The sequence below is a fragment of the Emiliania huxleyi genome, assembly GCF_000372725.1.
Source record: "Emiliania huxleyi CCMP1516 unplaced genomic scaffold EMIHUscaffold_62, whole genome shotgun sequence".
Classification (NCBI taxonomy): Eukaryota; Haptophyta; order Isochrysidales; family Noelaerhabdaceae; genus Emiliania; species Emiliania huxleyi.
The window spans coordinates 359,711-382,284 of record NW_005197351.1 but is presented as its reverse complement, the minus strand read 5'-3'; the positions used below and the strand labels follow the sequence as shown (position 1 = coordinate 382,284).

General features: G+C 66.8%; 7 protein-coding genes across 7 annotated transcripts; 4 read left to right on the top strand and 3 right to left on the bottom strand.

The window, feature by feature from the left end:
* Positions 1-710: 710 nt before the first annotated feature.
* EMIHUDRAFT_357830 (hypothetical protein) lies at positions 711-1,223 on the bottom strand. The gene has a single exon (XM_005763746.1). It carries the CDS (start codon positions 1,216-1,218, stop codon positions 871-873), a length of 348 nt encoding a protein of 115 aa, XP_005763803.1. The 5' UTR covers positions 1,219-1,223; the 3' UTR covers positions 711-870.
* A 2,078-nt stretch (positions 1,224-3,301) lies between these two features.
* On the bottom strand, positions 3,302-4,168 carry EMIHUDRAFT_104789 (hypothetical protein; the record flags this gene model as incomplete). Its single annotated transcript, XM_005763745.1, has 1 exon — positions 3,302-4,168. One exon carries the CDS (start codon positions 4,166-4,168, stop codon positions 3,302-3,304), a length of 867 nt encoding a protein of 288 aa, XP_005763802.1.
* A 2,842-nt stretch (positions 4,169-7,010) lies between these two features.
* Positions 7,011-8,970, top strand: EMIHUDRAFT_452451 (hypothetical protein; the record flags this gene model as incomplete). Its single annotated transcript, XM_005763744.1, has 4 exons — positions 7,011-7,514; positions 7,792-7,908; positions 8,438-8,528; positions 8,603-8,970. The coding sequence occupies 4 exons, from the start codon at positions 7,011-7,013 to the stop codon at positions 8,902-8,904; spliced, it is 1,014 nt and encodes a 337-aa protein (XP_005763801.1). The 3' UTR covers positions 8,905-8,970.
* A 727-nt stretch (positions 8,971-9,697) lies between these two features.
* Positions 9,698-10,081, top strand: EMIHUDRAFT_47218 (hypothetical protein; the record flags this gene model as incomplete). The annotated part of the gene is made up of 1 exon (XM_005763743.1): positions 9,698-10,081. A coding segment is annotated over one exon (384 nt), but the record flags the coding sequence as incomplete, so codon positions are not given.
* A 2,985-nt stretch (positions 10,082-13,066) lies between these two features.
* On the bottom strand, positions 13,067-14,483 carry EMIHUDRAFT_465074 (hypothetical protein; the record flags this gene model as incomplete). Its single annotated transcript, XM_005763742.1, has 6 exons — positions 13,977-14,483; positions 13,691-13,722; positions 13,577-13,615; positions 13,384-13,494; positions 13,259-13,314; positions 13,067-13,173 (listed from the first exon to the last, which is right to left on the bottom strand). Coding segments are annotated over exons 1-6 (831 nt in total), but the record flags the coding sequence as incomplete, so codon positions are not given.
* Positions 14,484-15,653: 1,170 nt separating this feature from the next.
* EMIHUDRAFT_214712 (hypothetical protein) lies at positions 15,654-18,131 on the top strand (the record flags this gene model as incomplete). The annotated part of the gene is made up of 1 exon (XM_005763741.1): positions 15,654-18,131. One exon carries the CDS (start codon positions 15,654-15,656, stop codon positions 18,129-18,131), a length of 2,478 nt encoding a protein of 825 aa, XP_005763798.1.
* A 423-nt stretch (positions 18,132-18,554) lies between these two features.
* On the top strand, positions 18,555-22,316 carry EMIHUDRAFT_465073 (hypothetical protein; the record flags this gene model as incomplete). Its single annotated transcript, XM_005763740.1, has 6 exons — positions 18,555-18,684; positions 19,193-19,498; positions 19,553-20,367; positions 20,587-20,721; positions 21,471-22,053; positions 22,125-22,316. The coding sequence occupies 6 exons, from the start codon at positions 18,555-18,557 to the stop codon at positions 22,160-22,162; spliced, it is 2,007 nt and encodes a 668-aa protein (XP_005763797.1). The 3' UTR covers positions 22,163-22,316.
* Between the last annotated feature and the right edge of the window lie 258 nt (positions 22,317-22,574).

Genomic DNA, 22,574 nt, shown 5'->3' with positions numbered 1-22,574 from the left:
AACGTCGCCGCAAAGCATTTTATCTCCTGCGTTCGCATTTGGGCGGCCATCGCAACACTCCCTAGCTCTGAAGGTCCCGGGCGCGGACAACAAGCTGGAGAACTTCCTCCTCACCGTGTTGAGCTGCAACGAGATGACAGCGGCTTTGCGAGTCAATGTGCTCTGGAAGTACATCTTCTCCGAGCCGACGCGCTGGCGGCGGGCTTGGCGGCGGCGGGCTTGGGGCGGCGGGCTTGGCGGCGGGGGCGATGGCGGTGGTGGAGACGGTGGAGGGGGTGAGGGAGCGGGCGGCGGCGGGGGAGGTGGGCTCGGTGGGGGCGGCGACGGGGGAGGCGGGCTTGGCGGCGGCGGGCTTGGCGGCATGCCGACCTCGTACTGCGAGGGAAGCGGCAGCGACCGAGGAGGCGATGGTAAAGTGGGCTGCCGGCATGCCGGAGATGGCGACGCGGGCCTGCGCGCGATCGAAAGGGCTGTGGAGGCAGGCGGGAAGGGAGGCGGGCGGAGGGGGGAAGACGATCTGGAGGGGGGGAAGGGGGGGTGGGGGGAGGGAGGGGCGAGGGCGCCGCGGCCGGCACCTTCTCCGGACACGGCCCGCCGCCCTTCATGAGAGCTGAAGGAGTGCGTACACTCTACACACCCTCGAACCCTGTTGCGTGTTGGCTGTTTTGGGGCACCACAGTACGAGTACGTGCGGTGTACCTCACTCTCCTCACACAAGTCTGATGTAAGAAGAAAGATGTCCCGCAACTTGTAAACACGGACTGCAGTACGGCTCTACACATATGAGATATGTTGTCGCCGCGCCCGCGGGCTCTCTCTCACACAGCGTTTCTCTGGGGGGGCCGCGCTCGGTGGTACAAGAGTAGACTACTATTGCGAGGCGACCACCCACTCCAGGTAGGCTTGCCGCTCACCGGCCGAACGCAAGCCGTCCCACGCGAAGAACGGGACGCTGATCACCCGCCAGCCGGCCGCCGCGAGGAGGCGCCGCTTGAGGAGCGTGTGCCCGTTGGGTTTGCGCACACCCCGGCCGTCGGGCAGCAGGAAGTGAGTCGGGCCGTCCACCTCGATCGCGATGCGTGAAGAGGGCAGCGCCAGGTCGAGCGAGTAGCCGGTGCGCGGCTCGTCGTACTCCTCCTCGAAGCCGAAACGGACGGCGGCGAGGGCAGCCGCGACGGAGCGCTGCAGCGCCGAGACCCTCACTTGTGTATCGTGCATGGCGTCGCAGCAGAGCCGCCGCTCGGACTCGGAGAGAAGGTGCTGCTGCGCGTCTGCGGCGTGTTCCAAAAAGAGCCAGAGCTGCCACTGGTGCAGCTGACGGCGCTCATCGATGCCATAACCCGACGGACCCTCCCAAAGGGAGCCGCTGACCACGCGCGAGCACTCGGCGAACAGCAGCGCGTGGTACTGGTCTGCCGTCGCAAACGCCCACACCATGTTGGCCAGCGCCTGAGGCGTAAAGCCGGCCAGCCCGCCGCGCACCGCCGCCTCCGCCACCGCCGCGAACAGAGCGTCTGCAGCCACGCCCGCCGTCGCATACGCCCACACCGTGTTGGCCAGGTTCTGAGGGTTGAAGCCAGCCAGCCCGCCACGCACCGCCGCCTCCGCCACCGCCGCGTAGAGCGCGTCCGCAGCCACGCCCGCCGTCGCATACGCCCACACCGTGTTGGCCAGTTCCTGAGGCTTGAAGCCAGCCAGCCCGCTGCGCACCGCCGCCTCCGCCACCGCCGCGTACAGCGCGTCTGCAGCCACGCCCGCCGTCGCATACGCCCACACCGTGTTGGCCAGTTCCTGAGGCTTGAAGCCAGCCAGCCCGCTGCGCACCGCCGCCTCCGCCACCGCCGCGTACAGCGCGTCTGCAGCCACGCCCGCCGTCACATACGCCCACACCGTGTTGGCCATGTCCTGAGGGTTGAAGCCGGCCAGCCCGCCGCGCACCGCCGCCTCCGCCACCGCCGCGTACAGCGCGTCTGCAGCCACGCCCGCCTTCGCATACGCCCACGCCGTGTTGGACAGGTTCTGAGGCGTAAAGCCGGCCAGCCCGCCGCGCACCGCCTCCTCCGCCACCGCCGCGTACAGCGCGTCCGCAGCCACGCCCGCCGTCGCATACGCCCACACCGTGTTGGCCAGGTCCTGAGGGTTGAAGCCAGCCAGCCCGCCGCGCACCGCCGCCTCCGCCACCGCCGCGTACAGCGCGTCCGCAGCCACGCCCGCCGTCGCATACGCCCACACCGTGTTGGCCAGGTTCTGAGGGTTGAAGCCAGCCAGCCCGCCGCGCACCGCCGCCTCCGCCACCGCCTCGTAGAGCGCGTCCGCAGCCACGCCCGCCGTCGCATACGCCCACACCGTGTTGGCCATGTCCTGAGGGTTGAAGCCAGCCAGCCCGCCACGCACCGCCGCCTCCGCCACCGCTACGAACAACGGGTGCACCACCCTCGCCTGCAGGCCACACTTTGCAACGCCGTGAGACACGTTGGCCAGCTCGCGTGCTCGGCACGAAGAAACCAGGTCGAGCGTGCGCTGCACCAGCTGCTCAAGCCGCCCCTCGTGCCGCCGCTCGATGCGCTGCTTGCCCAGTTTGTTCCACAGGTTCGCAGCGTGGATGTGGTTCAAGCTCGCGCTGTGGGCAGCAAAGAGCCTGAGCAGCTCGTCGGCGCCGTTGGCATGCGAGATGTGGCCGTTGAGCTGCTTAGCATTGAGCTGACCGCCAGCAGCAGAGCTCTGTCGCTCGTCGCGCGATCCCGCACCGCGCACCGGCGGACTCAACCGGCGGTCGCTGTGCTGAGGCTGCCCCTCGCCCCGGCGGTCGCGCCGGTCATAGTCGCGCCTGGGATCGTGGTACCAATCGTCGCGCCGATCGTGCCAGTCGCGCTCGCGCTCGTCTCTGCACCGGCGGTCGTTGCAGCCGCGCCGCTCGTCGGACCAACGCTCGCGCTGCTCATCGCGCCGTCGCGGCTCATCGCGCCGTCGCGGCTCGTCCCTCCATCGCTGCCTGTCGCTTCCGCAGTCGCGCTGACGAGGCTCGCCGCGCCAGCGACCGTCCTCGCCGAACAGGGTCGCCTGCATGTGCGCAGCTGTGAGCGCTGTCAGAGCAGTGTTTCGACACCGATATCGTTCAAGGAGAACGCTAAAATCCGCTGTTCACATAAACGCACAACCCCGGGCCCGAAATCGCACACAGACAGTCAGACATTGCAACACGGGGTCCCAGGGAAGGCGAGCAAAAACTTTATCGTGCGCGCTAGACGCCGACTCGGAGGCCGCACCGGTCATGCGCGCAGCCGGAGAGAGAGGGAGGCGCTCAATCGCCGAACTCGGCGAGCGCCTCCAGCGTCTCCGCTTCGTACGCATCCTCCTCCCAGCAATTGAGCGCCTCCTCCACCCCCGCGCCCGCGCCCGCAGCGTCCGTGCCCGCGAGGATGGCAGCGACGCGCTCCCTCTGCCGAGCCTTCGCCTCCGCCTTCGCCTCCTGGGCGTCCGCCTCCATGACCCGCACCACCTGCTCCCTCCACACGGCGACCCGCCCGGCCAGCTGGAGGAAGGCGTCCGACGACAGCGGGAGCGCGCTCTCAGCCTGCGTGTTGCGCCTGGCCCTAGGGCCATTTCTGGCCCTGCGCGACCGCCGCAGCTCCAGCACGACGTACGTGTGGCGTTGCGGGCCAGGCTCGCGGTACACCAGCACCCCGTTCTCATCCGCGTATCCAGGCTCACCGGGACGGGCCTCGCTCCAGGCTGTGACCAGCCCGGAGGCTTTCACCTCCTCCCCGATCGCCTCGCCCTCAGCAACGAGCTCCGCCCGCCGTCGGGCCGCGCGCTTGGCCCGGAGTTCCACCGCCTCCGCCTCCGCCTCCGCCGCCTCCGCCGCCGCCGCCTGCAGCGCCGCCTCGGCATCTCTGCCGGGCGATGCCGCCACCACAGCAGTAGCAGCAGCAGCAGCAGCAGTTGGAGCAGCAGCCGCCGCTGCCGCCGCCGCCTCCGTCGCCGCCGCCGCCGCCTCTGCCGCCTCCTCCGCCGCCTCGACCGCCTCCGCCTCCGCCGCCTCCGCCTCCGCCGCCGCCGCCGCCACGGCCTCGCCGGGCGGTGCGGCCGCAGCCGCAGCTATGGCAGCAGCCGCAACAGAGGCAGCAGCAGCGGCAGAAGCAGCCATAGCCGCAGCCGCAGCCGCCATCGCCGTCGCGCGGTCGCTCAGTATCTTGAACGAGTCCCCACGATGAGCAGCGAGGCGAGGAATATCTCCTCGCTGCCGATCGTCGGGCCGATAAACTGCAGCATGAACATCTCCAATAGCACGAGCGTAGCGGGAAGAATGTGGTAGCTCACCCCTCGCTGTCGATGTCCCGGCGTTCCTCGGTTCGTCTTGATCTGATCCACCCGCGACTTCCGCCGCTGCCGCGAGCTCGGCAAGCTCCTCGAGCTCATCTGCCCACCGCTCCAGCGCCGCACTCTCCGCAAAAGCCTCGGCATGGCTTTTGCCGGAGCAGCCGCCGTTCACACTTCACAGGTAAGTGTAAGCGGAGCAGTTGAGTAGATACAGCCTGCCGGCCGTGTGATGCGAAAGGGTGTGGCTTCTCGACTGCTCGATCAAAAAGAGCGCCTTCGGCACTACTCTCTCGAGGTCTCGCGGATCTTATAAATCAGCCGAACGGCCAAGGGCAACCCCTCAAGACTAACTACTAAAACAAAGACGGGCAAGGGCAAGTACTAGCCCGGTCGAACACTGCCCAAACAAATAAATTCCCCCTTTGAGCTGAGAGGTCAGGTGTGCACTTTTTTTGCTTGGGCGGACCTGATGACGGGGTAGGTAGGGTAGGTCTGGGCCCTCCCGTCGGGGTTTTCCCTCTCTTCAAGCTGGAATTTTCACAGCAGAAAAAGAAATTTTCCGCGGAAATCACGATGTCAACCCTGAGGGCCCAACTTGAGATTTACTGAGTTACCGAGGTAAGGGGAATGATCAGAATGGCAAGGCTGGGAATGCGTTCTCAGAACGTTCAGAACACCGGCCGCTGGGCCCGCCTCCCGGAGCCTCTCTCTCGGTACTAGCAGCAGATAGGCACAGGGACAGTGACGCGGCTCATCAGTCCTCCCTCAGCCCGACCTCGGACGGAAGACTACAAAGGTCGCAGGAATGATCAGAACGGCATCCATCCAGGCGGCACCGGCCCTACGACTCGGACCGTGCCACAGCCCATCCCCCCGGGCAGCCCACCGCCCACCGCCCGGCCCCAGCCGGTCCGACCGCTTCACGCGGCGACGATCGCGCCGCCGGCCGCCGCTGGCAGGGCCGCCGCCTCCGTCGGCGCCAGAACAGGCTCGAGCAGCAGCCACAACTCGTACTCTGCCGACGGCGAGCCGTCGTACATCGACGACTCGAGTGAGAGGTCCGTCGCCGCGCCGTTGTCAACGTCGAACTTGGCGACGAAGTTGACGCGGTCACGCTCGATATAGCGGGTACACATGGTGCGGCGCGCATACTTGAGCACACCGTGGTTGGTGCAGTTGGCGCACGTGCCTGTGGGATAGGGCGCCATAGCGACGCGCGCGCTCCGGGTATTTTTCGGGTATACCTGAGAATTCTCGGGTATACCCGGGTTTTACTCGGCCGGCCACCTGGGTCGGTCCGAGGGTGTTCCAGGAATGATCAGAATGGCGAGGGCCAGAACGTGTTACATGTACTAGTCAGAACGGACCCCAGTTGCCGTTCCCGGCAACTCATCAGCTTGAGAATCGTGCTTTTTTGGGTTAGGGATGAAGGCGAAGGACCGATTACGGTGAAGGACCGCAGGTTAGGGACCGATCGCCGCCGCTCACGCCAGCGGACGGCCGTCGTCAGTGATGTTAGCTACACCACCGTCTACCTCGTGCGACATGCGCTCGCCGGCATCGAGCGAGCAACGTGTTCGACCGACCGGCTTGCTGTGTGGACGGCTTCTTGTGGCTCTCTCGTCGAGAGCGTTTTGCGTCCCGGCGGGTGGGAGAGCATGTGTCGTTTGATGTGTCACTGTGTACGTCATGTCAGTCTTGATAACAAGTACGGTCGATCCGTCAAAGCGATACACTCGTCACGATCACGTTGGACGGCTTGCACGGAGCTCTGTGCCGACAACCAGGAAGAGCCGTACGGCAAGAAGAGCTCGATGGGGAGCGAGAATCGCCAAAGGAGGTTTAGGTGGAACCTGAGTCCTCCGTGACGCGCTCAATCGCTCCCAAGCGGGTGGCTCTCGAAAATCGTCGATATCTTCCGAAAAGACTGCTCTTGCCGCAGAGCAGCCGACGCGATGCAGACGGAGGCGCAGAAAGGCTACGAGTACTCAACGAGTTCCGCGACCTACGCAGTCAAACCTGGGGGGAACTGACCGCATCAAGGCGGACTTCCGACACCTCCGTGAGCACCTTTGGCGATTCTCGCTCCCCATCGAGCTCTTCTTGCCGTCGGCTCTTCCTTTGTGCCGGCACAGAGCTCCGTGCAAGCCGTCCAACGTGATCGTGACGAGTGTATCGCTTTGACGGATCGACCGTACTTGTTATCAAGACTGACATGACGTACACAGTGACACATCAAACGACACATGCTCTCCCACCCGCCGGGACGCAAAACGCTCTCGACGAGAGCCACAAGAAGGCGTCCGCACAGCAAGCCGCTCCTCGGAGAGGCGAGCTCGCTCGATGTCGGCGAGCGCATTGCGCACGCTTTGGACGGTGGCGAAGCCAAAAACACAGATGGTGGCCGTCCGCTGGCGTGAGCGGTGGCGATCGGTCCCTAACCTGTCGCTCGCGGTCCCTATAAACCCAAAAGTGGTCCTTCGCGCTTTGGTCCCTCCAAAAAAGCACGATTCTCAAGTTGGGCCCTCGCCCCCCCGATGAACACACCAGTGAGGGAGGGCGAGACGATCGAGGGGTCCCGTACCATGCGGAATCGACCCTATCCGGTGCTCAAGAATGTGGGGGATGTTGAGGAGGAAGGTTCCGAGAAGAGACTCTCGCAGTGTCGGAGACGCGGAGGTGGTCGGAGCATGCTCAGCGGGGTCGTCCTTCTCTACGCGGCGCACGCTGTCGTGGCGCTGGCGCCTGCTCGGGCTACGGCCACGGCTAGGCACGCCTCCGTCCATGCACAGAGCGAGCCGGCGGCGGCGGCTCGCGAGCCGATCGCCTACTACCGCGACCCGGACGACGCGTACTTTGAGAAGCTCGCGAAGCTGCCTCCGGTCGACGAGGCCGCGGTGGACGCTCTGGTGGCCGAGCGCTCGCGGCTGCGCGCCGCTTTTGAGTACGACGCCGCCGACGCCGTCAAGGCGCAGATCCTGGCGCTCGGCGTCACGGTGGTGGACGTGCGCGGGCAGGAGGCGTGGTACGTCACGCCGCGCCACTCGCGCACGCTCGAGGCGGCCGAGGCGGCCGAGGTGGAGGAGGGGCGGGCGGCGTCGGCGTCGCCGCGGCGGAAAGGCGGGCGCGACCTCGGCCCGCGCGGGCACGACTTCGAGCGGTCGGGCGGCGGGGCCAAGGGCAAGGCGGGGCAGGTCTCGCTAGGGGAGGTGGGCCGGCGGCTTCACGACCCGAGATCCGCTGATCGTATCCGAGATCAGCCGGGATCATTGGAGATAGGTGGACCGGCGGCTCGCGGCGCGTCTCGCCGCCAAGCTGCGCGGCAGGTACTCCGACGCAGACGCGGAGCTCGAGGCGCTCGAGAGTCGCCGAGAGTCGCCGAGAGCTGCGCATTCGGAGCAAGCCGTCGGCCCGACCCTTCCACGGCGTCTCTTCGCGGCGTCCCTTCACGGCGGGGCGTGGTGTGAACAGGCGCTCGAGGCGCTGGGCATACGAGTGTGCGACGCGACCAAGCGGTGGCGCGCGGACGGCGAGGCGTTTGGCAGCGGCTACGAGCGCACAGTCGGCGACGGCGACGAGGACGTGCCGGCGCTCGACTCTAGATGCGGAAGGGGGCGTGGAGCTAGGTATGGGACATGGACACGCCGTGGGACACGTCGTCTAGATGCGGAAGCGGGCGTGTGTCCGTCTTCCGACTGCACGCGAGGCGGCACGTGGTCGGCAGCAGCCGGCCACGTCGCACCCGTGCCTCACTCGCAGCTCTTGTGCTCCCTCGAGCCGCAGTCCCGCACACAGTGGACAGTGTGGTGCACTTCTCCCCATATCTCCCCATATCTCCCCATATCTCCCCATATCTCCCCATGGACGGTGTGGTGCACTTCTCCCCCCTCCCGACAAGAGCACACACACACACCAACTTTGTTGCCGCCGATGTCGTGGCGCATGCGCCCCCCTCCCCCCCAGCCCCCTCGCCGCCGCCCCCCTCGCCCCCAGCCCCCTCGCCGCCGTCCCTGCCGCCCCCGTCGCAGCCCGCCCCGTCTCCCGCCGCGCGCCACCTCCGGTGCGGCCTCCGAGTCCCCCTCCCTCCCCCCCGTCCATGCCCTGCTTCCTCCGACAGGCGCTCGACACGGCCCCCATCGAGCAGCTGCTGCTTGCGAGGGCGCGCGCCAAGCAGGCGCGCGACTTTGGCAAAGCGGACGCGCTGCGGGGCGAGCATCGAGCAGCGGCCACCCTCCAAAGACGAGACCGGTCGAGCGCGCCGCAAACACACGGGCGCGAATAGGCGAGCTGCGCGCGGCCCACTCGGTGATCGTCGACGACCAGCGGCGCGCGTGGCGGCGGGTGCGGTTGTACGGCGACTATTACCGCGTCGGCCCGCGCGTGGGCAAGGCGGAGCCAAAGATCGGGAAGCTGCTCACCACGCTCTCCCAGGCGGCGAGCGGAGAGAGGGCGGCGCTGCTCGAGGAGCTCGGCGCGATGGGCGTGCAGGTCGACGAGGGGCGCGGGACGTGGCGCCGGCCTCGGCGCACGCCGGAGGAGCTCGCCGCGGCGGCGGCGCTGCGGCGGGAGGCGGAGAGCAAGTAGACCTGTGTCTGGCTGCTGGCTCGCGGGCGTCGCGAAAAAAGAAAGAGAACGCCGCCGCCGCGTTAAAGAAAGAAAGAAAACACAAAAACGGGAGGGTTCAAGAACCACTGTCGCAGGGTTATCATAACCCTGCTACACCGTGACTGTGAGCGCTGTCAGAGCGGTGTTTCGACACCGATATCGTTCAAGGAGAACGCTGATTCAAAATCCGCTGTTCACACTTCACAGGTAAGTGTAAGCGGAGCAGTTGAGTAGATACAGCGAATCCTTTGTGTTCACACCTGCAAGAGCAGGTGTGAACCGATTTCGGCCTTAGCCGTCGGTATGCCAATAGAATTTCTCTCGCCAAGCCTCCTCTCCCGCTCATATGCTCCTCTGCCTCACCCCGTGGTGGGCCGTGTTCGCCGCCGCTGCCATCAGCGCGCTCTTCGTCGGCTGCCTCTACGTCGGCGTCCGCGGCGTGCCCAACCGCGACGACCCGGCCGTCATCAAGCAGCGCTTTGTCCGCGTCGGCGTCGCGAGCGCGCTCGCGCTGGTGGTGGTCGGGATCGCGGCCAGCGTACCGGCGCTGCAGCGCAGCGATCCGACCTGCCCCGCTCCCGCCTCCGCGGCGCGCTGGCTCGGTGTCGCGGCGCCGCTCCCGACCGACGCTCTGCTCCTCGCGCTGCTGCTGCCGCCCGCGCTGACGGCGGTGCTCTTCTTCGGCCCTCTGGTGCACTGCTGGCTGGACAACGAGCCGCTCCTCTCCGACCCGCTCCTCCGCGAGAGCGGCGACCCGGCGGGCGGCGCGCGCCTCCGCCGCGCCCGCAACCTGCTGGTCGGCCCTCTTGTCGAGGAGTGGACGTTCCGCGCGTGCTCCTGCCCGCTGCTCTCCTCGGCGGGGTACTCGGACGCGCAGGCGGTGTGGCTGAGCGCCGTCCTCTTCGGCGCGGCGCACATCCACCACCGCTACGACGCAAAGGTGCCCTGGGTCGCCGTGCTGCTGCAGTTCGTCTACACGTCCCTCTTCGGCGCCTACTCGTCGTACCTCTTCCTCCGCACGGGGCTCATCTACGGCCCGCTGCTGGCCCACTCGTTTTGCAACCTGATGGGCCTCCCCTCCTTTGGGCGCGTGCCCGGCCACCGCCACGCCTGGGGGCTCGCCGCCGCCTACCTCGCCGGCATGGCCTCCTTTGTCGGCCTCGTGGTCGCCGACGCGCGCTGTCGCCCGCGGCTGTTCCACTCCATGTTCTGGGCCGAGGCGCCGTGAGCCCGCTGCTCCCACGGGCCGCCTCGGGCTCGGTGGAGAGCAGTCGGAGCTCTGCATTCGTTATCTTTGCGCCCTCAACATGATGTGACATATATTGCGTCGCTCGCTGCGCCTGCGCGCTGCGGTGAGTCTCACCTCTTCAGCCTGGGTGGGGTATCGGGTATGCGTTCTATCGTTTATTTATCGATTTTAGCCTTCATAAAAACCTGTGCCTCACTAGGAAGGGACGCCACGCCGCCCCAAAAGAATAGCGTTGCGTCGCGGGGCGCTACTTCACGGCCCGGCGCAGCACGAAGACCCACTCGTCGTCGGCGCCCTTCTTGCGCGTGCGCATCACCCGTGTGTCCGCGTCGACGTACGAGTGCCTCCAGACGCCCTCGTAGCCCGACGTCTCGCGCGCCCGCAGCGGCAGCCGCCCCGCCGCCGCCGAGAAGGTGAACGAGCGGAAGGCGACCTCCCACGCCTCGCCGTCTTCGGTCGGCGCGACGGCGGCGCGCAGCTCCGCGCGGAGGCCAAGCGCGCGGCTCTGCACGCGCTGCCTGTGACCGAAGAGGCGGGGAGGGGGGGGCTGAAGCGAGGAGTCGCCGCGCGAAACGCGCGGCTGCTGCCCGCGCTGCCTGTACTCGCCCACGGAGAGGTCGACTAGCTGCGTGACGCGGCCGGTGAGCGGCAGCGCGGCGAGCGGGGAGGGGGGAGGGCCGAGCAGCTTGCGGCGCGCGGTCCGCCTGTCGACATGTCTCGGACACGTCGTGGACGTGCCATGGACATGTCCCAGATTGCGGCGCGCGGTCCGCCTGCGAGGACGCGTCATCGGACGGCCAGGGCGCCCGTCATCGGCATGTCCGAGAGGGTGTGCACTCCTCGGCATGTCCGAGAGGGTGTGCACTCCTCGACATGTCCGAGAGGGTGTGCACTCCGACGGTGCACTCCGATCACTCCACGCCGGCGACCTCTCGGCGAATCTCGGCCGGATCTCGGCCGAATCTCGGCTAATCTCGGATGCCCGTCCGACCACACCACGCCGCCGGCGGGGTTGTTGGTGAAGCACTGGTCCCACTCGCCGTCCAGCAGCGCCGAGCTTGCTGCCCGCGGTGTCGGGTTGCGCGCCTCGAGCTCCGCCAGCACCTAATCTCGGGTGATCTCGGGTGATCTCGGGTGATCTCGGGTGATCTCGGGTGATCTCGGGTGATCTCGGGTGATCTCGGGTGGTGGTGGTGGTGGTGGTGTGTGTGTGTGTGTGCGCGCGCGCGTGAGTGAGTGTGTGTATGTGTGTGCGTGCGTGTGTGCGTGTGAGTGATAGAGTGGTGAGACTGCCACACCTCGCGAACTTCCTCCAGATCCGCCGCCGTCGCCGCGGCGCCTCCGGCCGTGCGCGCGGCGAGGCGAAAGAGCCGCGCCTTGACGGTCCGTCAAGCAACAGCGAGATCACCCGAGATCGCCCGAGATCACCCGAGATCACCCGAGATCACCCGAGATCACCCGAGATCGCCCGAGATCGCCCGAGATCGCCCGAGATCGCCCGAGATCACCCGAGATCACCCGAGATCACCCGAGATTACCCGAGTTCACCCGAGATCACCCGAGATCACCCGAGATCGCCCGAGATTGCGCGAGATCGTCACGCCTTGACGGGGCCGACGGGCAGCAGCGAGCGCAGCGACGGCGCTGTCGGGGCGGCGGCAGAGGGCGGCGCGGCGTCGCCGAAACGCCGGCGCACGAAGCCGGAGAGGGCGGCGGCGAGGTCGGCCGGGCTCTCCTACTCCCGCGCCTCTCTGGCTCTTTCTTGACGCGTGCTCTTTCTCGACGTGGCTGCGGGGGAGGACGGCGTGCCTATGGACATGTCCCGGACATGTCTCGGACATGTCTCGACGTGGTTGCGGCGGGGAGGAGCGGCGCTCTCTCTCCCACACGAGCACGTTCCAGCCCGGCAAAAGCGACGTCTCGAGTGCTCCCGCCGCCACCGCCGCCGGCATCGCTGCCTCGAACGCGCGCGCAGCGGCAGGTAAGCCGAGGTCCCGCCGGGATAGACCCGAGAGATCCGAGGTGCAGGCGAGGTACAGGCGAGGTACAGGCGAGGTACAGGCGAGGTGCAGGCGAGGCACAGGCGAGGTACAGGCGAGGTACAGGCGAGGTTCCGCCGAGGTACAGGCGAGGTCCCGCCGAGGTTCCGCCGAGATGCGACGCCTCGTAGTCGCGCAGCTTTGCCTCCGGGTCGAGGCCGAGGTCCCTCCCGACCTACAGGGGAGATGTGGGGAGATGTGGGGAGGTGTGGGGAGATGTGGGGAGATGCGGGGAGATGTGGGGAGGTGTGGGGAGGTGTGGGGAGATGCGGGGAGAGGCTGAGGTCTCTCGCGACCTTTCAGAGAGGGAGGGAGGGAGGGGGGGGGGGGGGGGCACCACACGGTGCAGCTTCAGAGACGACGCGGCGTGGAGGGAGACACACACACACACACACACACACACACACACACACACACACACACACACACACACACACACACACACACACACACACACACACACACACACACACACACACACACACACAGCCTCCCGCCTGCGCGAAGCTGCCCGCCCCTTGGTCGCGCCCGCTCCGCCACACCGCGAACCAGCGCAGCAGCCCGCGGATCGAGGTGCGGTCCACACCTGTGCATGTGCGGGCCACGTCGTGGACACGCCCCGCAGAGAGCCGCCGATCGAGGCGCGGTGCGTGCTCCCTCTGCGGCGGGCGGCGCGGGCGGCGTCTGCCCCTCCTCCCCCCTGCCGACGCCTCCGCCTGCGGCAGCGGTGGTGGAGGAGAGGGTGAGGAGGGAGGCAGCAGTGTGTGCGTTGCGAGCGTGCGCGCGCGCGCGCGCGCGCGTGTGTGTGTGTGTGTGTGTGTGTGTGTGTGTGTGTGGCCTGCGGCCGCCGCCGCGCCGACGTCGCTGCCCGAGAGGACGAGAGTGGGCGTGGCGAGGGCGGCGAGCAGCGGCCGGTAGTCCTGCCGCCAAGTGCCGGCGACGAAGGAGAAGACGGCGTGCCTATGGACATGTCCCTCACGAGACATGTCTCGGACATGTCCGAGACATGTCCGGACATGTCTCGGACAAGGAGAAAACGGCGTGCCGCGTGGCCGCGTCGGCGGCGCCCGCCGCGCACACGTCTAGGTAGTCGTCGTCGACCTGTTCACGGCTGCAGCTGTGAAGAGACGCCGTTCACGGCCGCACGGCGACGGCTCCTCGGCCGGCGACGAGGGCAGGGTCGGCGAAGAGGTTCTTCTTGGAGAAGGAGGCGAGGAAGGGCTTTCGGCGCGCGAAGCGGAAGAGCGCCGCGCCGACGGGTGACCCGACGATCCGCCACACCTGCGAACAAGCGTGTCCGGCGCCGGGTGACGCCTCGTGTGTGTGTGTGTTGCGGCCGGTGCGAGCGAGCCATTCCCCACGCCTTTGCGATCGCCTCGGGAGACTTGTCGAGGGAGAGCGCCTATGGACATGTCTCGGACACGTCTCGGACATGTCTCGGACATGTCTCCTCTCCGAGCTTGTCGAGGGAGAGCGCCTCGACGGCGGGAGGGCCGAGCAGCACCACGCCTGACCCGACAGGAGACATGTCTCGGACATGTCTCGGACATGTCTCGGACATGTCTCGGACATGTCTCGGGAGGGCCGAGCAGCACCACGCCTGACCCGACAGGGCATCCTCTTGCAGCCGCCGCGTGAGAGGCGACAGCGCTGCACTGCTGACGGCAAGAGAGGCGAGAGGCGAGGTGTGTGTATGTGCGGCAGAGGCGACGCGAGGTGTGTGTACGTGCGGCACGGCCACAGAGGCGAGAGGCGCTCGATGCCTTTGACGGCCTCTGGGTCGAGCGCCGCAGCCTCGAGCGCGACGGTGCAGAGGTTGCTCTGCCCGACGACGACGCACGGCTCGCCCACCTCCTCGGTGATGTACGCGACGACCTGCTCCGCCCACTCGCGCGGCGTGCGAGGCGGCTCCTCCCAACCGCCGAGCAGCCGCCTCTTCATGCGCGGCTTCGGGCTGGAGTCGCCCATGCCGATGACGTCGATCGCGTGCAGCGTGGCGCTGGGCGAGGCGACCGCCCACGCTTCGAGGAGGCGGCCGCAAAATGTCCGGTCGATCCCGACGCCAATCGGAGGAAGCAGCACGACTGGCGGCAGTGCTGGCGAGGCGGCCGACGCGGGCACGACGGAGCTCGTGTAGGTGAAGCCATTGTAATTGAGCAGCCGAGTACGGATCACGTCGATGGGGAGAGCTGGGCTCACCGCCGAGGTGGTGGCGGCGAGAAGAGCCGACGCGAGTGTGTGCAGAGGCATTTCACCTGAGCCGACGCCGACCCGGAAAGTGCGGCAAAAAAATAGCGCCCGCACGTGTAGGCGCGCATCTGAGCCAAGGAGGGGAGCTCGATAGACTTGAGGGGCCAGGATACGCCGCGAGGAGGACGGAGTTGCGCCGAAAGGCGAAAGAAGCCGCGAGAACAAGGGACCGGCAGGCGGCGGCGCCGCAGGACGAGGCAGAAGAGAACGACGCGACAGAGGAGGAAGTGACAAGGGAGAGAACGACGAGAGTGGGACGGCCGCGAGGTGGCATGAAGGTTGCAGCGAGAAGCGGCGAGAGACTGCGAAAAGAGATACGAAGAGGCAGACTCCCCAGGGTGGGCGACGGCTAGCGCATCACACTCCTCTCCTTAAAATCCCTGTGTGGTGGCGGCGTTCCGTTCTCCCATCCCTCCCTTGGGTTGTCTGTCTTCTTTCTTTCTTTCTTTGAGCCAAGGCTCGCGCCTACACGTGTAGCTGCTTGTGTCAGATACGCGCCCACACGTGCAGGTGCGAGCCCTAGCTAACATGAGCGCCTCCACGTGCAGATGCGCATTTGGCGAGCTCGAATATAAGCGTCTACTCGTGCAGGCGCTCGTTTTAGCTAAGAAACGCGCCTACCTACACGTGTGAAATATATTTCACCGTGATGAGCCGACCCCCCGGGGGGCGCGTGTGGGTGCCGCTAGACGCGCTTTCCGTTTCAAACTCATGGCATCCCTCATGTGGCTGGGTCGACCGCGCGATGTGCAAACCTCTGTGAAGGCATGTGTACACGTGTTTCACCTGAGCCGACGCTGACCCGGCAAACCCCGGAAAGTGCCGGTGTATTCTTTTTTTGCTTGGCCCGACGGGAGGGCCCAGACCTACCCTACCTACCCCGGCATGACGTACGGCCAAGCAAAAAAAGCATACACCTGGAAAGTGCGGCAAAAATAAGCGCCTGCACGTGTAGGCGCGCATCTTAGCCAAGGCTCGCGCCTACACGTGCAGCTGCTTGTGTCAGATACGCGCCCACATCCAATTTTTTTCTAGGTTGTACCTGCCCGCGCCCCGGTGACGTGAGTCGTGAGTATTCTCTCTCGTAACTCATTCGCGCGGGCGAGGGCAGCGGCATTGGATAAGACGCACTGAAAAACAAACCCGTCATCGCCGGCGTCTGTCTCACCGACCTTATCGTGACACGATTTATGGCCGATGACCCGCTTGACAGCTGGCTCAAGCGCGTCGAGGACTACATTCGGAAGCACGGTGCGACAGAGCTTGGCGTGCTTGGACAGCCACATGCAGGCTTGAGCCGACCAGCGGGCATTCCAAGCATCAAAGCAGCTCTTCAAGCGCGCCCGCAGCGCTTTGCGCTTGAAGTCCACAGCAGCAGCGGATGTGTAGTCCACCTGTCCGCTGTTGCCAGCGGCGATGCGTCGCAATACAACCATAAATTCACGGACGGCAACATGCATGACGCCTTTCTCGCGCTGCTCAGGCTGAACAGAGCCTTCAGGCGGTCAGCGTGGCCAACTCGCCGCGACCAAGTGGATGTTTCCGGGCAGGTGCTGTATGCGATGAGTCGCGGCGGCTACGTGAAGGTCACCGGCGGCACAACGCTCAAGTGGTCACAGCCCAGGATCCAAGACGCCATCACCAAGATGCCGGACTATATCGTGGCGGCGGCCACGCCCGCCAACGCACCCTCACCTCCACCGCAGCAGGAGCAGCAGGCGACGCATGCGCCCGCTCAGCAGACGAGCGCGCCAGAGCCCGAGCATGCGCCCGCTCAGCAAACGAGCGCGCCAGAGCCCGAGGGCGAGGCCTTCAAGGCTATGCAACGCAACGTCCTAGGTGACTACAGCCTCATCCTCGTCGACAATGAGGAAGCACTGCTCACTGCCCAGGCGCACTGTGCTGACGTCATTGCGAGCGCGCCTGCGACGGTCGCGGTCGATTGCGAGGGCGTTCCCGATGGGCTCGACTTGGTGCAAGTGGCGATACGTGCGGACGCCGGCCCGACGGTCCTCGTGTTTGATTGCGTCAAGCTGACGCCCCGCCGCGTGTGCGAGTGTCTGCGTGACATCCTCATCTCGCCTGCTGTTACCGTGCTCTTTCACGACGTGCACAAGGACGCGTACGCTCTCGCGATCCACGGCGGCGTGCCCGTGCTACACGGCGTCGTCGACACGCAGCTGGTCGCCGAGTTCGCATGGGGCGACGTCTTCGTCGGCTTCAACAAGCTCATGCAGAAGAGCGGCAGCTCGACCCACCCGACCAAGTACGCGATGAAGGCCACCATGGGCCAGAGCCTCTCCTACTGGAAGAAGCGCCCGCTGCGCCCGACGGACGTTGAGTACGCCGCGCTCGACGCGACGCTGCTGCTCGAAGCCCTGCCGAAGCTCATGGACCTCGTCGGCGATGCATGGCTGCCGATCATGGCCGCGTCGAGGGAGCGTGCCGCTGCGGCGATCGATGGCGACGGCGCTCGCTCCATTGGCTTCGACATGGCTAGCGACTACGCTCTCGCGAGCACTGAGCTCTTGCGACACGTAAGGCCGGCAGACCTCTTCGTCTGCACTCCACTGCTGGCGGAGACAGACAACGAGACGGTCGTCAACCTGCTGCCTCGCGACATGCGCCAGAAGCTCAAGACTGCTGAGGGGAAGCCCTTCTTTGGCCTGTTCGGAGGGACGGGCACCAGTGACGTCGCCACGCCTTCGACCGTCGAGATGGACCGTCTGAGCGATGTCGTGCTCGACGTGGGACGGCGGCCGCTCTGCTGGGTCGATGGAAGCCGTGTCTTCTTGTGCGATCGCGAGCAGCGGCTCGTCAACCGGGACGACGTCGACTACGTCACGCGCCAAGTCGGTGCCTTCGGAACGGATCGGCGCGCGGGGATGGACCGCAAGCTGCACCGCATCAGCGCGATGTTCAACCGCGACGAGCGCATCGCGGGCCTGACCATGCGCCTCGGGCGCTCAGTCCGCGGCAACGCGGACATGATCGTCGACCTGCTGCTCGGCAGCTCCAAGAGCATCTTGGTGCTCGGCGAGCCTGGCGCCGGCAAGACGACGATCATCCGCGAGTGCACGCGGATCCTCGCGGAGCGACACAACACGGTGGTGGTGGACACCTCCAACGAGATCGCCGGCGATGGCCTGATCCCGCACGCCTGCATCGGCCTCGCGCGGCGCATGATGGTCCCATCGCTCGATCAGCAGAGCGCGGTGATGATCGAGTGCGTCCAGAACCACACGCCGCACGTGATGGTCATCGACGAGATCGGCCGGCCCAAGGAGGTGAACGCGGCGCGCACCGTGAAGCAGCGCGGCGTGCGCATGATCGCCTCGGCGCACGGCGACCTGCGCCGGCTGCTGAAGAATGCCGAGCTGCAGGGCCTCGTCGGCGGCGTGACCAGCGTGCTGCTGGGCGACGCGATGGCCAAGGAGGAGGCGAGGAGGAAGGGCGGCGAGGTCCACAAGATGAAGGCGCAGCGAGGCGGCGAGCCGACCTTCGATATGATCATCGAGGTCCGTCGCGGCGCGTTGCACGAGTGGCGCGTCACCACCGACGTGGCGCACGCGGTGGACAAGATCCTTGAGGGGGAGGAGTACAAGGTGCAGATGCGCACACGCGATCCGGAGACCGGCTCCATCTGCCTTGAGCTGACGCGCGCGTGAGAAGACACAGGGGCGTGCCTCGCGTGTCTCACAGCGGCCTTTCATCCGTCCTGAGTCGAGGGCGGCGCGGCCATTGCCGAGCTCCGCAGCCAAAGGCCTGGGCGTCTGCTGATGGTCGCGCCGCCCCGCTCCGCGTCGCCCGCCGCCGCGCCGCCCCGCCGCGCCACCCGCCGCCGCGCCGCGCCGCCGCTCGATGATTAATAATTAATAATTATTATCCTGATCACTAACTAATAAATAAGTAATTACACCACCCAGCTGTACCCTCATTACCCTCGACTGAATACTTCCCCCCAAGGGAATTCTGGGATACATACTATTAATAATTAAACGCTTCGAGAACAAAGAAAAAAATTCCTTGCCGTGGCTCCCTCGTCTGCAGCTGCTTGCCGCTGCTTGCCGCTTTGAAACCTCTCGCCATACATGCTGCAGCCACCCTGCACGCTCACCGTCCCGGCGTCCCGCGGCGCGCTCCACGCCGCCGCGGAGCGCGTGGCGTCGCAGCTCTCCTCCGCTGCCTCTGCGGCGGACGTGGTCGTCTGCCTCAAGGGCGGTGTGCACCAACTCCCAGTGCCGCTGGCCCTTGGGCCACAACACAATCATCCCTCCGGCCGGCGCGTAATCTGGCGCGGCGCGGCGCTGCCCTCCGCACCGACCACCCTCTCTGCCGGCGCGCCGCTGCTGCGTTGGGTGCGGTGCTCGCACCTCGACCCGGCCACGCCTCCAGAGTGCGCGGGGCCCGAGTGGGACGGCGTCTGGGCCCACGCCGCGGACGACGTGCCGCACGTCACGCGGGCCGCGCTGCCGTTCCGCCAGCTGTGGGTGGGCGCGGCCAGACCCTAGATGCCACGTGCGATGCGGGTGCGCCGGCTCACATTGTGGCTCTTATACCGTGCGGGTCGCCAAGAGCGTGCGGGTGGCGTGCGGTGCGGGTGGCTTGGCTCACACGCCGGCTCGGCTCTTGTACCAAGGTATCCCCGCACTCCAACCCGCGCTCATTCCTGCGCGTGTCGAGACGCGCTGCTCACGCAAAGACCCGACCCCTGTCGTCGCACCTCTAGGCGGCCTGCGCGCACCCCGCGCCACCGCCCGCACCGAAGCGTGGAACCTCTCGACCACCGCCGAGGGATACTCTGCGCGCGGGGTGGTGCCGGGCCTCGAGTGGGCCGCGGCGGAGCTGCGTTGGCCGTCGCAGGTGCAGAACTGGATCGAGCCGCGCTGCGCGGTCGATCGCGTCGCTGGGAGGCGCGTCATCGTCTCGCGGCCTTGCTGGGCTGCGCTCACTGCGCGCAAGGGCGGGCCGCCGCCCGCGCCTCTCCTCGTCGAGAACCTGCTCCGCCCGCCGCCCGCCGGCAAGCTGCAGCGAGGTGCTATGTCTGTTCCCAGAGCTTTCACGGACGCCTCTCGGAGCCTTCCCGCAGGCCAGTTCGCGTGCAGCGACCGCCACGTCTTTTACCGCCCGCGCGAGCCGTACGGAGGGCCTCCCCGCGACGCGTGGGCGCCGCTGCACGAGGCGATCCTCCAGGCCGAGGGGCTTGCGAACCACTCCTTCCAGCGGCTGGCCTTCTCGCACGCGACGTGGCGGCAGCCCTCGACACCAGAGGGGTACGTCCCGACGCAGAGCCTCGTCACGCCGCTCGGAGAGCCTCCCGGCGCCGTCTCACTCGGACGCGCGCGCGGCGTGGCGGTCGACGGCTGCTCCTTCGCCAACTTGGGCAGCGCGTACGCCCTGTCGGTCGGAGGCGCGAGCCAGCAGGTGTCCGTGGTGGGGAGCAGCTTCACGTCGCTCGCGGGAGGGGCGGTCAAGCTGGGGAACGTCGACGACGAGCGGGCCCTCGCGACCAGCCCGGAGCGGATGGACTCTGCGTTTCGGGTCGTGGACAACACCATCAGGTTAGCCGCGCTCGAGCTGCGCGGTGCCGCCGCCATCTTCGCGGGGTACGTCCGCGACACGACCATCTCGCACAACAGCGTCGCCGAGACGGGGTACACCGCCATCTCGCTCGGCTGGGGGTGGGGCACGCACGTGCTTGGCCGCCAGACCTTCATGCGGAACAACCACGTGGTCTCCAACCGGATGGAGCGTGTGGTGTCGGCTCTGAACGACGGCGGGTGCATCTACACGCTCGGCCCTCAGCCAAACTCGACCGTGTCGCTCAACTACTGCGAGGCCGACCGCGCACCCGTGGTCGGGTCCTTCTACCACGACAATGGCCCGTGCCCCCGCCTCCGCCACGTCGCGCCGGGGCCCCTGGCGATCATTCACTCGTCGGCAATCGGTCCGTGGTAGGATCGCGCTACTTCCGCACGACACGCAACGTCGCCTCCAACTCGCCCGCGCCCTGCGTCTACCTGCAGGGCTGCTGCGGCGCACCCGCACTCGACGCGCGCCGGACCGCCCCGCGCGCCAGAGCCGGGGAAGGCAGCACTGACGGCCCTTCCCCTCGTGGTCCAGGTGGCCGTGTCGCTCGTCTGGTGCCGCGGCGAGGCGCCGCTGCGCAACAACTGCGCACCGGCCGAGGCCAACTGCTCGCTGGCCTACCCCGGCCTCGCCGCGGACTGCCATTGCGCCGTCGACAAGGCGACAGTGGTGAGCGTGCCAGCGCACGAGGCCTCGACATCGCCGCCAGAGGGAGGTGGGGGCACGGACCGCGTTTCACGGGATCGCCGTCGTCGGGTGATAGGCGTGGCCAGCCGAGGCGCAGGCGGTCGTCGACGCGGCGGGCGCGAGGGGCAGAGGAGTAGGCCTGGGAGGACTTGGAAAGACGCGCGTGGGACTTGCGTGACACAACTATATCTTGTTCTTCTAAAGTATAAGATGTCACGACCTCACGTGTATCAGAACGAGAAGGGAGCGTGTGGGGTAGTGGAATGACGCCATGTGAACGGCGGCTTGCAGAGGGGCATCGCACGACCAGAGAGTGGACGTGTCCCATTTGGTAGGGCTCTAGCGGGCCGCCGCGATCATAGGACACGCCCTTACCAGGAGCAGTCCCCCTCAGGCGTCCTCTCTATCCACGCCTCGCGTGCTCACGCTCCCGCTCTCTCGCGAAAACCCCGCCACCAACCCCTCTCTGCCTGTCTGCCCCCTGAATAGTTAGTGAGGTCCACATGCCCAACCACCTACCTCTGTGGCGGGGGGGGAGGGGGGGGGAGGCAGCCGGGGAACGACCAGCGCGCCTTCTTGGCAGCCGCTCGCCCCCGACTCCATGTGTGCCATTTGCCGAAGAATTTCAGCCCTGTCCCAAAAGCAAAATCAGACGGTGGGTTCGAGTCCCAGCTACCCCCGGGTACGCTCGGCTGTGATTGGACGCCTTCCACCGACCCCTCATGCCGAAGCGTCCCTGGGAAGAAAGCGATAGCGAGGACGAGTCCGATGACGGCGAGGCCGAGGATCTCGCTCTCGCTCTCTTCGTCGCCTCAGCCAAGCGCGCAGACTTCTGGTCGCACGCCTGCCGCCCGCCAACACCGGCCGAAGCTGTCGACGCGGACGACGCTGTGTGGTCCGCAAAAGCCCGCGGATACGTCATCGCGCCTGCAGGCGGAAAGGGACTCGGCGCCTTCGCCGGAGCCAACGCAGTTGCTGAGGGCGCTCTAGTTGGTGTTTATGCCGGAGAGCTACTGACCGAGGCCGAACACGCCCGCCGGGAGAGCTCGTACTGCTTCTCTCTTCTCCCGCCTGCCGACGAGTTGACCTCGAAGGCGCTGGCCGGTCTCGGGCTCGACGGCGAGGGTAAAGACGACGAGTATATCGCGTACATCGATGGCGAGAACGCCGCGCGGTCGTCGTGGTGCCGCTACATCAACCACGCGCCGCACGGCGCCCGTGCGTGCAACCTGGAGGCGAAAGTGGACGCGATGAAGGCCCTCGTGTGGTTCGAGGCGAGCCGCGACATCGCGCCCGGCGAGGAGCTCTGCTTCGGTACGCGCCCGCCCCTCTCCCTCTGCGCGAACGCCGCCTCTGACCACAGCACGCATCGCTTCCACCCTCAGACTATGGGGAGAGCTACGCGACGTCGACCTTCGAGTAGCCGCCGCTGACGTTGAGCCTCCATTGGGATCGGGGAGGCCCGCCGCCGTCTGTGCACGCGCGCCGCGAGCGAGCGAGCGAGCAAACGAGAACACGCGACGTCAACCTCATCTGCACTCTGCACTAGAGGTTTTGAAGAAGTGAATGAGAACAATTTCAGTTTTCACATCAGGAAAATTAAAAAGGCTCCCTCTGACCCTCAGTCCTCAGCCCAGCCTCTCCCGCGCGAGAGTCCACAACAGGAACTTCCTTACTCTCAGTCGCAAACCCTCTACTTTTTTCGCCTCTGAAATCTTCAACATCCTCCTGCTCTTTGACCTCAACCTCGCGGCCCTCTGCGCGGCCGCCGGCTGACCTGACCTGCGCTGCTGCTACTGCTGCTCTTGCTGCTGATGCTGCTCCTGCTACCCTCC